The sequence below is a fragment of the Sinocyclocheilus rhinocerous genome, unplaced genomic scaffold (assembly GCF_001515625.1).
Source record: "Sinocyclocheilus rhinocerous isolate Xijiao unplaced genomic scaffold, SAMN03320098_v1.1 scaffold789, whole genome shotgun sequence".
NCBI classification, from domain to species: Eukaryota; Metazoa; Chordata; class Actinopteri; order Cypriniformes; family Cyprinidae; genus Sinocyclocheilus; species Sinocyclocheilus rhinocerous.
In genome coordinates, this window is record NW_015667306.1 from 1,287,407 (window position 1) to 1,302,355 (window position 14,949).

Below are 14,949 nucleotides of genomic sequence, written 5' to 3' on the forward strand. Positions count from 1 at the left end.
TTTTTCAGTGAGTGCTTTTGTCATTTTTATTATTCTTATTCTTATTATTTTTAATATTTCTATTTAGCTGTAATTTATTTTTATTTCAGTTTTGGTTTTAGTAACTTTAGTACTTCAACCTAAATTATTTGATTTCAGTTTTTTGCCCAAGGCAACATTTTTAATTTTCATTTAAGTTAAGTAAAATTTTCTTCATATAATATTTATATATTTCAGCTTTATTTCAACAAAACAATTTCTAATAGTTTTAGTTTTAGTTAATGATAACAGTTTAGAAGACCCGAAATCCCTACATTTCTATAAAATTCCTTTAAAAAAAAGCTGGAATTCATGTAAAATGGGTTTTTCTTAATGTCTCATCCTACATATCTACCAAGCGAGCCAAGACTGCCACTTATGGCCTTAAAAAGTGGCTGTAGTGTTTATTTGGTTGCAATATACTTCTTGTTTGTCAAAGTTTACATACATGTGATCTGATACTCAGTAGCCATTCAGCAGCCCGTGGCCCTCATCACAAACGTATAATAACCTACGAATACAGAAGCATTTTCTGCAAAAATCCATGCTAAATACATGGACATAATCAAGAGGCCTTTTGGAGGACGCATCAATGTTAAAAGTACCAGTGTCACATCCGTCCTCCTTCAGGATTTCTTTTCAGCTCCCTGCCAAGGTTGCTGTGCGGTGGTGGATAATGCAGCATTGTGAGAGGGAATGTGGCACGTTGGCTGTGCCAGGTCCCACAGGCTGAGCCCACGTTCTCTCTCCCTAACCCAATTCAGGATGTGTGCATTAATCCTGCGAGTCGGCCTCGGGCCACTCCGAGTTGGTGCAGGTTGGTGGAGGCGACAGATGGGGCCTGCGTTGCCGGACCTCGCAGTGAGCGGAGAGCTTGGCATCTCCGGCTGAGACGACAATGCTCCTCTTTGTACACAAACTAGCTTAGGACAAAAATGATTTGAAAATGATGAGGTTTATGAGGCTGCTGCACTCTTGATTCATCAAGTTTTATGTTGTACAGTACACAAAAGGTATTTCACAGCATTTATGTTGGTTTGTATTCATTTATACAAATACTATGGTTCACTGTTAATGTATAGAATTTTTGTCAAATGTCAAAAATATATTGATGCTAACATATAAATCCTTACGGTAATGTTTGTATGAATGTGAGGTTTGTACTGGCATGGTCATATCTGTAAGGTGTTGGGGTGTGATATTCTGCTCTAACAACGTGTGTGTTCTTCATGTGGAGTTACAACCACATGTGTAAAGAGTGTGTGAGCCCTGCTGAGTCACACGTGGTGGACAGGTGTGGGGTCTCTTTTGAGATGACTATTGCAGGAGCTGTGCTGCAGAACACCAGGAAAAACAAAACTTTTACAACACACACCACTGAAAGTGTCTTCTTAAGGGTGCTGTAGGGTGTGCACTGATCTATTGGTTAACTGGATAACTACTTATGAACTTACACTACCATTACAAAATTTGAGGTTGGTCAGATTTTTTAAATGTCTTTGAAAGAAGACATTTTTGAAAGTCTCACACGCTCACCAAGGCTGAATTTGTTTGATTAAAAATACAGTAAAAATTGTGATATATTATTAGAACTTAACTATGTTCTATTTCAATATATTTTAAAATTTAACATATTCCTTTAATGGCAATACTGAATTTTCAGCAGGCATTATCCCAGTCTTCAATGTCACATGATCATTCAGAAATCATTCTAATATGCTGATTTGCTGCTCAAGTAATGTTTCTTATTATTATCAGTGTTGAAAATAGTTGTGCTGCTTAATAATTCTGTGGAAACTGACGCATTTTTTTCATCATTCTTTAATGGATAAAAAAAAACTGCATTTATTTGAAATACTAATCTTTTGTAACATTTTAAATGTCTTTATTGTCACTTTTGGTCAGTTTAATACATCTTTGCTGAATAAAAGCATTGATTTCTTAAAAACAAAACAAAAAAACATACCGACTCCAAACTTTTGAACGTAGTATTTTTTTTTGGAAGATATGGACACCTTTTTTAATGTAGGTATGTAAACAAGTATATATGCAGTGTATATTTGACCCCCAATAAGGTCACAGCACTGCACCCAGGAAAAGTGCTGACTCGCTGCTGACTAAATCCTGCCAAGACCCCCTATCACAGTCTTCAATGTCACATGATCATTCAGAAATCATTCTAATATGCTGATTTGCTGCTCAAGTAATGTTTCTTATTATTATCAGTGTTGAAAATAGTTGTGCTGCTTAATAATTCTGTGGAAACTGACGCACGCATTTTTTCATTCTTTAATGGATAAAAAAAAACTGCATTTATTTGAAATACTAATCTTTTGTAACATTTTAAATGTCTTTATTGTCACTTTTGGTCAATTTAATACATCTTTGCTGAATAAAAGCATTGATTTCTTAAAAACAAAACAAAAAAAACATACCGACTCCAAACTTTTGAACGTAGTATTTTTTTTTGGAAGATATGGACACCTTTTTTAATGTAGGTATGTAAACAAGTATATATGCAGTGTATATTTGACCCCCAATAAGGTCACAGCACTGCACCCAGGAAAAGTGCTGACTCGCTGCTGACTAAATCCTGCCAAGACCCCCTATCATCATCCCACACCTTATCTACAGTGGGCAGAAGTGCTACCAACAGCTGGTTCTGAGAGAAAGAAACAGCCGACCAAACAAGTCACATCAAGGGTTTACCGGGCCTCCAACATTGAAAGGCAGTACAACACTGCAAGAGACCTATAAAATATCATTTCTGGTTGAAGAGTTGAACTGAATTGGCTAATATATGTAAGGGATGGTGTAAAGTCAACTTGTCATTATTACACAATACGTCTCAGATTAAGGAGTATTTCTTGATAATGACTGTCTGACTGTACATTATAGCACTTCTTATCATTTAAGTAGACATGAAATATTGATTTGAGTTCAAATTATTCTTTTTATTTGAGAAGAGAGTGAAAAGTAGAGAGACATGACAGAAACACTGTCAGTTATATTTGAACACTGAATGCCACAACTGTCCAATCAAAACCAAGTATTTCAGACAGCTATTTGATCAAATAAAAATCATACTATGCACTATACCATTTATAATTTTGGGGTCAGTAGACTAAATAAATGAATACTTTTATTCTGCAAAGGCACATTTAATTCAAATCAAACAATTAAAATCAAATGTGACAGTAAAGACATTTATAATGTTAGAAAACATTTCTAATTAAAATGTTGTTGTTTTAAACTTTCTATAAGAATTTTGAAAAAAATATATATCATGGTTTACACAAAAATATTAAGCAATATATATTACATTATTAATATAATACTTAATACTTTTTGAAGGTTTTTTACCATTAAGTTAAAAGTCTCCTTCAAACATTTCCATGTCAGTTGTACAGATTTCTGTACAGTTGATAGAAAAACTGACACTCAAGAAACTCTTTAAACTGAAATTGTGCATCCTGTTCACTGATTTCACTGATCCAACACAGATGACAACCCCCCACTTTTCGCTACGGAAGAATCACACAAAAGAAATATGTTTTATCTGTGCTCAAGCGAGATCCACGGACCCCTGAATGTGCTTGTGTGGAGAACCCGGTCTGCGCCTCTCACTACTCACCAAACAGCACCACAACCTAAACACACACACACACACTTAACATTTAAGTTGGGTTTGTGTCTTCTTTTGTTGGGGGATGCAGGGTGCATGGCGTACCCCTCCTTAAACCAAAAATATTGCCCCACGCAGACCCCTCTCCCCCACTCCTGACAGGCTGTAGCACCGCTGCATTGTCTGAAGGGCCAAGACAAGCCGCTTGTTGCTTGCCTTCTGTCTGTGTGCGCAGGGCGCTCAACAATGGCTGTCTTTTAAACGAGGCAGACAACTGAAAGAAAAAAGACGTCGTCCCTCTAGCCTGCTTTTCTCACCTTTTATCTGCTCAGCCCTTGTACTTTTTATTTTTTCCTTTCTCTTTCATGTAGGACTTAATGCTCCTTTCATTCCCTCAAATTCTTTACATCTTAACTGCTGGCCGCAGTTAAATTTCAAGCACTTTTTTGACTTTTTATGAAAAGTGGAAATTTGCTTTTATGAAACTGTGGTGTAGGAGCCAAAATGAAATATTTTATTAAAATGTTAATATTTAGGTATGTGGTAACACTTTATTTTAGGGTCTCTTAACTAGTTGCTTATTAACATGCATATTACTAGAATATTAGCCATTTATTAGTACTAATTAAGCACATATTATTCTACATCCCCAATCCTACCCAATACCTAAACTTAACAACTACCTTACTAACTATTAATAAGCAGCAAATTAGGAATTTATTGAGGGAAAAGTCGTAGTTAATAGTGAATAAGTGTTCCCTATTCTAAAGTGTTACCAGGTATATTAATGTTAATATATATACATAAGTATACACACATGTTAGTATTATTACATATTTCATATGTATTATGTTTATATTTATTGATTAAAAGGACAATTTAATGACATATATGCTCAGGTTAACCTGTTTTATTCAAACAGGAAGAAGAAATGAGCTGTGGGCTTTCATGTTTCTACATTTTTAGTCTGTTTCTGTATGACGGTCACGATCAATTTGAGTTTATTTTCATATCATTTTTTAAATTATTATTATTATTATTATTATTAATAATAATATGTTTAACCTTCATGTTCTGTTGAAATTGACTATCTTTATGTTTGGATGTTCCAAAGACCCACATTGTGTAACAACTATTAAAAACAATTTTTAAATCAACCTCATTTCCCCTTCAAATTACTTTAATATGTTGGACACCTACACTATTAAAAAATAAAGAGCAATTTCACAGCAATGCCATAGAATAACCACTTTGGATTTCCAAATTTCCTAACACTCTTTCAGTGAACAGTTCTTAAAATAACCTTTTTTTTTGGTGTGAAGAGCATTTTAATAATCTAAAGAACATTTTGTGGAATAAAAATTTTCCATGGATATTAAAGGTAAAAGAAATTTGAAAACAAACAAACAAAACTTAAATCAAAATAAGCAACTGCCAACTTCATGGAGCATGGCATCTGCTGTGACTCCTCTCATATGCCAGCAAACAGAAAGGCCTTTTCCTGTCTGCGCCCCTCTAATGTACATTATATTTGGAGCTTGTCACAGAGTTTGGTGAGGCACTCAGCAGCTATCTGCGTGGGCAGAATCAGTCATACCTCAGTGCAACGGCTGCCCTATTGATGCCATGTGTGTCGCTCTCCCCTAGTACGCTGGCATGCGGCTCCCGCTAACTTCTGTGGTGTTGCTACATATAGAAGCCCAAGCTGGTAACACACTCATCACATCGAGCCCACTAGCCTTCGGCAGAGCCAAATGTTTCCACAGCTGCCCCTTTGTCTCTGCTCCTTGAGTAAACAAAGGACAGATACAAATTAATGACCTAAATTCATAGTAAAAAAGCAAAGAGAGAAAATCATTATGCCCCCGCAAAGCATCAACTGTCCGTTCCAACCAGATGTTAGATGCAGATTTGTATGTGAATGTCACAAATCAAATTTCAGCTCTCTGAGAAAATCAGCCAAAGAGTGCACAATATTATCTAGAAATACAAAACAATAAGGCACTATTCAGACTTCCTCAATAATACAAGCGGAAATGGATCTTAAGTCCAAAACGAGTTTGAAAACTAAATCTCGCACCAATTAGGAGGTGCTGTGTGTGCGTGTGTGTGAGGAAGGGGGGCAGGCTTACAGCACGGGACCATCTGTGGCAGTGGCCTGTTGAGTAACGCTCGCTGACTTAAAAGTGGTCAGCCTTTAGTGCATCTGTATAGGCCAGGTTTGCCGAACAGTGAGACATTAGATAAAGCTGATTTGTTTGCTGGAAAACTGTACTTGAGGAGCTTTGGAAGCAGCCTGTGTGTGTGATGCAGGGGGAGGGGTTGGTCTTCGTACAAGCTGCTGCACATTTTCCCAGGTCCAACCCACGCCTTTACTGGAGCACCAGCCAGACATTAAAGCAGCATATACACATGAGCCATGTAAGACTGCTTACACTCACGTGCGCGCACACACACACACACACGGACAGTATACTCAATCCACAGACCTAACGCACTGGAAAACATGTTTCCACCCACACAAGCATCTACAGTAAATAAGTTTATTGAACTGAATGTAAAAACACAAACACAGTCTCACCAATATGCATGTCGTCATTGCTCTGGCAAATCCCGCCAGAAGTTTCTGACAGAAAAATGGCACGGAGAGGTTAAGGTTCTTATAATTTATTGCAGTTTGCACACAATTTAAAAATTTCACCAACAGCACACCAAAAGTACAAAACTAAACAGCCTCAATTTACTTCCCTTGAGAAAATGAAACATACTATGATTGTCAAAGCTAAATGTCTAAATCCATAAAAAGAACAATGTCAACATAGCAAAAAATCTCAGAAGGGAAGCAATTACATGTAAAGTCAAATTATCTTCTTCTTTTTTCCACCCGGACAGCGATTGTCCTTGAATTCAACAGATATTTATTTTCTTCCCCATACTCATTAGCCAAGTTTGAATTTGACAGAGTTGTTCTTCACACTGGGGTTCCTGGGTTTCAAGTAAACTAAAGGGGTGTCTAATTTATGGATATGCTTCATAGGCCATTTCACAGCTTCATTTCCATTGAACAAAAAAAAAAGTCAAAGAAAGTCATCCAGTATTCCAGCGACAGTTTCCAGTTTTCACCCTCTGAGTATAAGCTGATAACAGTAGTTTAAGGCGGTCAAGTACAATAGAAGCCAACAAAAAAAACAAAGAAAAAGAAAGCATAGAAAACAAATCAACCCCACAGTTGATATATTTTTCTGTCACATTTTAGAGTGCAAAAGGTAAAAGTACCACCGTGCAAAACGCCATGAGGAGCGTGCGCTGTTGGCAAAGCTCAACCTTTTCACTAGCCGTTGCACCAGCCAAATATATGGTAGGAAGGTTCCTGAGGCCTACGTAGGCCCGTGTGCCGCACACTCCTGTCCTGCTCGAAACATGTGCGGAGCCCCTGGCCCTCTCTAACTAAAGTAGTTCAAGCATTTCAGCACTATGTGAGTGACTGATCTATGTCTTCAGCGCTAAGCCATATGTTTTTCATTTTTCTTTGCTTTTTATTTCTCTGGATTTGACAATGAAATATTTTTTTTTTGTGAAACAAACCAACCAACAAACAAAATGAACAGAATTTTCACATTCTTAATAAAAGAAACCCTAATATAATTTTGCAAATGAAATAAATGTAAAGAAAAAAAAAAAACATTTTTAGAATAAACATTTTTCAAAATCACAAATGCTGCCAAAAAGTTAACAAATGAACAATCACAAATTTGTAGATCTTTTTTTCAGTGTAACAAAGTCAATTCAATTAGGTTAATAATTAAGCATATACATTTTATAAAGGCCTCTTTTGCACATCATTCTAATTTCATTAAACTTCAAAGGTGCAACCAACCTTGCCAAACAGGTTCTAGTGACCAAAAAAAAGTCTTACGCATCGAACACAAACACACGCACACAAACCACTCAGATCAGAGTGTGTCGAGCTTTATGCTGTTTAAAGATCCTTCAGCCTCTCCAAATAGATGTGCGCTGCTAAGGACACCCATAAAGAAGAGCTGTACCATCAGCCACACAAATGTGTCTTCATGGCAATCGAATCTGAAGCAAGTGCCAATTGAAAAGATAAATAAATAAATTACAAATAGAGCGGACATGATTCAAATGACAACAGACAGTAAACAGGACACTGAGACAAACAGCAGTTGAGGACCCAGCACACAAGGAGATGCTAAGAGGAGCCACGGTAGCCTTCTGAACAATAAACGTAGCCATTCAGCCTCTGCTGACACCTGGCCCCTCGTTAAACTCCGAATCCTACAGTGAGCCCGAACCGAATCGCATCGCGTGTGTAGATACTGCAGCCTAACGTCAGTGCATTTCCACAATCTTCACAGCCCAGAAAAAACACCTCACCAGAACCCCCCCGATTCATTCTCTAATGAGAGGAAAAAACTCAAATCTACCAAGGAATCAAATGAGTTAATTAAAAAATACACTCTCTGATGCAAAACAACAACGAAAAAGAGTAAGTTAAATAAAATTCATGCAATTTCTACAGCGGTAATATTAAAGGTACTTTTTTTTTCTCAACAGACAGGTGCCCTGACTGTAATGAATCAGTCAATTACAGTGTACAGCAATACAGCAAGTCACATCTTTTTCAATATACAGGTCAGACATCATGCAACAACAGATTCCGTTTTAAAAATGAAAAATCTTAATAAAACACTACAGAAATCTCTATAAATGCAGCCGATGTAAAAACCAACCTCAGTAGCAAACGAGTGATGTAGAGAGACTGCAACTAAAATGCAAAAATGACTTCAAATCATATTAAGAAAGGACAGAAAAAATGCGGCAACTGATATGAAAAAGGAGGCTGTACATTGCATGAGTGCCTTGTTTGTCTTCCATCAGTCAAGTTTCCTATAACGAGTCAAAAATGTACAAGAGCTTAAGTAACGTGAGCTTAGCGTATGTGCATGAATACACATGCATGCACGGCCACAGTCACACATCAGATATGTTACCTGCAAATTATAGTAGTGCACATATACATATATACATACATACATACATATATATATATATATATATATACACATACACATACACATACATACATACATACATCCCTAAAGAGACCAGAAAATATATTAAAAGAAAATCAGTAGTAACATTTTCATGTGCTAGTAAAGTGCAATTCAACAAGATTTGCAATGTACATACAAGAAAAATGACTGATTCAGACCCTTCGGCCGTCACTCCGCCCCACTCTTACCTTCACCTCTCTTGCCCCAAAAAATGCCACTCAGATCTCTCTCATTAAATTAACAAGCAGTTCAAACAGTCTGCTATCAGTTTAGCTTTCATTTCCACAGTTCTTGTGAACTATCTTCCAGTGCCCAGTCTCTGACTGTGGGAAGATTGAGCGCCTCGCTCTTGACCGAGATCGAGTTGACCAGTTCGCAGTGGAACTTGCGGATGTGTCGGTACAAGTCCCCTGACTGTGTGAAGCGCCGCTCGCACCACTTACAGGCGTGTGGCTTCTCACGTGTGTGCACGACGGCATGCCGGCTCAGGTTGTGCGAGTACTGGAAGCTCTTGCCGCAAGTAGTGCATGTGTAGGGCTTCTCACCCGAGTGTGTCCGCTCGTGGCGCTTTAACGTGTACATGCAGGAGAAGGTTTTGCCGCAGATGGAGCAGGTGGGGACATTGACATCGCTGGCCGGCTTGGACCGTACGCCTTCCTGTTCGCGGAAATGCGTGCTGAGGTGGATCTGCAGGATGTGTGGGCTGGGGAAGACCTTGTTGCATAAGGGGCACAAGAAGATCTGAGTATGTGGAGCCCCCAGCATGCTGGAGACGTAAGGCAACAGGGAGTTCTCAACCCCCGTGGCCTCATGAGCTCGCTCGCTGTCCCCTGTGTCGTCATCGCCTCCTTTGTCGTCCCGCTCCAGCTCACTGGCCAGTGAGGCCTCACGCAGGGCCGAGAGGTGAGCCTCCAGGCCCAACCTCCGTTGTGCAACGAGGCTGATGTGAGTCCCGTTGGTGCTGGGTGGCTCCTTGACACCGCTGTGCTCCATCTCGTAGTCGCCGCTCACCAGTTCGTCATCGTCCGAGCCTGTGTCCTTTTCCACCTTGACTTGAACCAAGGCACTCTGGAGGCTGTCTGGGGTCACAGAGCTGCAGAAATAAGGGTTGCCAGCAATAGTCTCCCCAGGACCTCCGCCCAGACCAGACTTCACAGAGAGGTCAAGCACACAATCGGTGTCAGCAGAGACTCTCCGAGACACCGCTGAGCGATGGGACAGAGAGCCGGTGGAGCTGCTGGGGCTGCCGGCAGGAGATTTGCCAGTGTTGGGACCGTGTGTTTCCGCCTCCCTGGGGCTAGTGGTGGGAGACGCGGTCTGGTCGGAAGGCAGACGCATCCACATGCTCCCTGGCTCCTGAGGGCTGTCCCGTTTGTTCTCCATGTCCTCGTCGTCGCTCTGCAGCAGGTCGGCGGTGGCCGGCCGGCCCGTGCTTCCACCTTCTGAGAAGCTCTCCACCTTGTCCGAGCAGCTGGAAGCATCCTCCTCCCGCTTGGTGCTGTCGGCCTCAGCTGTGGCCTTCCGCTTGAGCTTCTTCTTGCACACCTTGACAATGTCGTACATGTGGAGGTAGCTGGCAGCAGCCAGCACATCCTCCACTGGAAGCGATTTGAACTGGAGCTTTCCTTCGTACATGAACTCAAGCAGGAGAGCAAAGGCCGGGGCTGTGACAATGTCGCTGTTCAGATGTACAATGTCCCTTTTGTCTAGCTGGTCCTTGTAAAAGAGGTGGAAGTACATGCTGCATGAAGCCAGCACTGCACGATGGGCTCGGAACTGGGCATCACCGACCAGAATAGTGGAGTCACAAAGGAATCCCTGATGCCTCTGCTCGCTCAGACACTGTAGCAAATGTCTGCTGTGGTCTGGAAACTCCATGCTGTCTTCATAACCTGCAAAAGACCACAGATGTTAGTGAGGCTCGCTTGAACAACAATTGTTTTGTCTGAAGCTCTGTGTGGAAATTCTCTCTTTCCCACCCGCTCCGTCCCCTCTCTCTCGCTCCATGCACACAGACATACTCTCACTCTAATTCTCTCTCCCTCCCTCCACCCCTGTGGGAACACTGGAAAATGTTCACCACAGTCCTGATATAAAAGGATTACAAAAAAGCACATGCAAAAAGTATAACATCACAGATTATATATTAGGCTAATTGCATTTTCCTCAAATGTGCACTTTAAAGTACACAATAGTGTGTTTAATATTACATTTTACACTAACCCTTTTAATTAAAAGTTTAAAAGCACGAGACCTGGGATATTAATTCAAAAATGTAAATGAAAAATATCCCAATTGTAAATTAAATTTAAAGCAATACAGCCGTGATCATCCCATCAGAATCATTCCGGTATTATCAGATGGCGTGATGTAAGGAGCTGAAGTCCTGATTCCACAGATGCCTGTGCGAGAGAATCTTTCCTGTTTTTCCTCGCTGTGCTCCTGGAGTAGTTATTTATAATAACCCACTTTGGCCAGGATGCAGAGTATAGGTAACAGGCTTACAGGTACACAAACAGCTCACCATCATTGGCACACTGCATAAGTATACTAAGTACCATGATTTCTAAGGTTATGAAAACTGAGGTAGCAGAACATCAGCGTGACGTGCGTAATCAAAGATAGACAGACTAAAAAATATATTATATGAAAAATATTACACAAACACTTTACAAACTAAAAAAAGTTAAAAGTAAAATAAAACGCAAAAAATATGAAATCACACCTGTTGCCTGTGGAGATCGTTCCCGTCTTAAAAAATGCACCAGCGTCATGTTCAACCAGCGGACTTACATGAACTCATTTGAATCTTCATTTAAATCTGATTGGGATAGCAAGCCAAAGCCCCCCACCCCACCCCAAACAGCGTTCAGACCTTCATTAATGAGGGGCTTATAGGGGGACAGGGGGATAACAAACCTCTCGCCAGCCCTCTCCTCCCCCTTTTCCCCTCCCCAACTCTTTGGAGAAATGGAACATCCTCCCCAAAGAGGCGGTCCACAGCAGATTTACAATACAATCACTTTAAGTGCCCCGTAGTCCACATCAATCCTAATCCTTAAAATGGCTAAAAATAAAGATTGCAGGACAGCTCACAAGGTAGCAGCGATCAAATTAGGAGACTGGGAGGACAGAGAGGGACGGAGAAGGAGGCTTATGAACATCTGATCCAGCTGACTGAGACCATATGGCAGCTGCTGCCCAGATAAAGAGATTAAGACTAGGAGGAGTGCGATTACAGCTGTCTAGCCAATTCAGGCAGCTCAAATCTGCAAGTTCTAAATTAGTCCTTACAAACACGAAAAAAAGGAAAGAGTTGAGCAAAAGCCTGACGAAGGGACGTTTTGAAGAACGCGCGATTATATAAAGTTGCAGATTTATTTCGCTAAAAGCATTTCTGCATTTTTGGTCGCTTTAGAAGATTTAGAAGATCTCGTTACTTAAAGAAAAAACAGGTTTTATAAACGCATAAGAGTTTCTAGTTTTAAATCTGTAATACTATAATGAACTACCCTACCAACGCCACTCTATACTGTCACAACAGAGCAACAATTTGTCATTGAGAACGAAGTAACCGAATAGAAGACCTGCAAACAAACAGAATAATCAAACGCTTGCCTGGAAACCTCTTCATGGCAACAAAAAGTGTCACTTGTCCCCCAGCCTGGTTACACTACACCAGCTCGAAATCCTTTACTTCCCATTTCACACACTCTGGCTGATGGCTGATGGCAGACGCGCAAAAAGACTTAACGAGAGCTCCCTATTCAAAACACATCCCTGTTGCCCAGACCCCCCGGTACAGTACCTGCAGTACGCATCAACTTGATTAAGTCCACTGTTGTGGTAGCGCCGGCTGTAACTCCCTTCGCTGAATCAATGAAAGGGTAGAGACGTGAGAGAAAGAGAGAGAAAATCAAACTGTGAGGGACAGATGCAAAGTGGAGGAGATGTTGGAGGGGAATGCGATGCCTCCTCCTGCACACAGATCCGCACACACACTAACTCCCAGTCTGTGCGTTAGAAGAAAAGACTGGGGGATGGCAGCCTGTCAGCTGCTCTGACATCATGTTCAGATGGAAATGCTACCTCCAGCTGTGCTCCTTTTAGTGCCATATGCTACTCCTCTACACTCTTGCCACCAGCTTCTCCTTTATACAACTTTGTTTCTCTTTCCCCCCATTTAAAAAACAGGAGGAAGGGAAGTGTTGTGAGGTGATTCTGTAGAAAACTAGCCAATTCCCCCCTTTAGTTGTAATCTCTCAGCAAAGAAGTACTTGGAAATGGGTCCGTCTGAAAGCCGACACTTTTTTTCTAACCTAGTTTCCTGCACTGAGAATTTAAATACCCTTAGTTTTTTTCCCCCTCTCTCCTTCTAGTAACCATAAACAAAGGCCAGCACAGCACATTTGCAACTGACAGATCCACGCAGCTGATATTGTTTTCGACTTCTCTATGGTTCACTGGCCGCGCCATTACCGTCATTCATTTCACTAACCCTTTGGACAACTGACAGAGGGGGGGGGAAGAAATAAGAAACAATGGGAACAATCATACAGGCCTTATAAGTAAGGTTCAAACAAAAGGCACTGTGTTCCGCATTAGGACTTCCTTAACTTCTTAAGTATCCCACTTATAATTGTGTTCATACTCAGAAACTTCTTCAGTGAGAGCCAAACAACAGTTTCCTGTTTACCACTAAAATAAGCAAAACAAAGATACACAAATATAATCTGAAGGTCTCTTCTGAAGGATGTCACACTCATGAATAGGAACAGAATATTTAGTTTTTTTTAAAAACTCATTGACATGCATTAATATTTTAAATACTTAAAAAGCTACAAGAATGAAGAGTCTACTGCATCTGTCACGTACATTACACTTGGTCTCGTTTTTTTTTTTTAACTAATAAGAGCTTTTCATTCAATATGTACTCGAACGTTTAGGCTTGCTTATTAATAATACTACGCATTTTGGTTTACAAAGCAATTAGTAATCATGAAGGTAAACGAAACAACTAAGCCCACACTACCGTGACACGTCAAAGTGAACTTGTTTTCAAACCTGGGAAGTTGTCCTGAAAGACTTATCTGAATGGTGCCAAGTTAGCCCCTTCTTGAACTTAAAAGCTGCGATGCAAAATAATTAGACATAAAATAAAACAAACTATGAGTCCACCTAGGTAGGAAATGGTATTACAGCAAGCTACTCCTACACAAACACAAACACACACACAGCACTGCCGACGGTCTTTCTCTGGATCCTGACCCCGTACGTTCAGGAAAAGCTAGCTTGCGTGGCTAACAAATAAAAAGTAAGCGTTCAACCTGCAGTGTTACAGTTTCTCGACAGGCCCCGATGCCACGCGCTCGAGCAACTCATTCTGCGCGTAAAGACCGACAGTCGCGTGAAAAAGATCGTTACTTTTCTCCATAACAATCCAGCCCGTGCCTCCAACCCCCCTTTCATCTCCTTAAACAGCACCTCGTATCACAGGCACTTACAGACAACCAGGTCCAACGTCTTCCTGCTTCCTCCGTCTAATCCTCTCAGCGAGAAAAACAACTCGATTGACTTTCAACAGCTTTCCATAACAACCTGCGGTGGCAGGAAAGACGGAGCAGGCGAGCGGAGCGACGAGAGCTGCGGCAGCCAGATGTTTCCGAGCTGTTGCTACTCAACTCTCCTGTAAAGAGGAAGCGCTTGACTGGCAGCGCGCAAGCCAATGGAAGAGGCGAAAAGAAAAGCGAAGGCAAATTGGAAGCTGCCGCTGAGGGGGGAAGAGGGAGGGATGTGTCTCTCTCGGCGTAGGTTGACACCATAGGCAACAGTGAGAAAGCAGAAAAAAGGCCGAGCGTGCGGACGGGTTCCTCGAGCAGACTGGCGCAGCGCGCGGATCGAGGGACATTGCGCAATGTTACGTGGGTACTGTAGTCACGGACCGAGCAGCGGTGAAGAACAGGTGCGCTGCGGAGAGATACGGGCACGGGGACAACGAGACGGCCGCTTAAACCTATTCCAAATGAGGAACAGAGGCGCGAGTGTCTGATGTAACTCTAGAATTATTACTACAAAATAAAACGCTTATAATTTACAAATATTTAGCGTACAAAATGGGTCTATAAGCGGATGAAAAAAATACTTGGGTTATTGTAATTAGTTATTTTGTTATTATTCTTGATTATTATTATTATTATTATTATTATTATTATTATTATTGTTATTATT

At 40.8% G+C, this 14,949-nt stretch overlaps 1 protein-coding gene across 5 annotated transcripts in view; it reads right to left on the minus strand.

The window, feature by feature from the left end:
* Window positions 1–8,767: 8,767 nt before the first annotated feature.
* The window catches only part of LOC107733762 (zinc finger and BTB domain-containing protein 18-like), a 10,302-nt gene continuing 4,120 nt past the window's right edge, over window positions 8,768–14,949 (minus strand). Inside the window, exons 1-2 of one of the 5 annotated variants that reach the window (XM_016545539.1) lie at window positions 14,226–14,745; window positions 8,768–10,613 (exon numbers count right to left, since the gene is read on the minus strand). In XM_016545539.1, coding sequence (XP_016401025.1) covers window positions 8,998–10,599 — 1,602 coding nt within the window. In that variant the 5' untranslated portion in view covers window positions 10,600–10,613; window positions 14,226–14,745 and the 3' untranslated portion in view covers window positions 8,768–8,997. The other 4 variants (XM_016545536.1, XM_016545538.1, XM_016545537.1 and 1 more) reach the window with 4 other exon arrangements.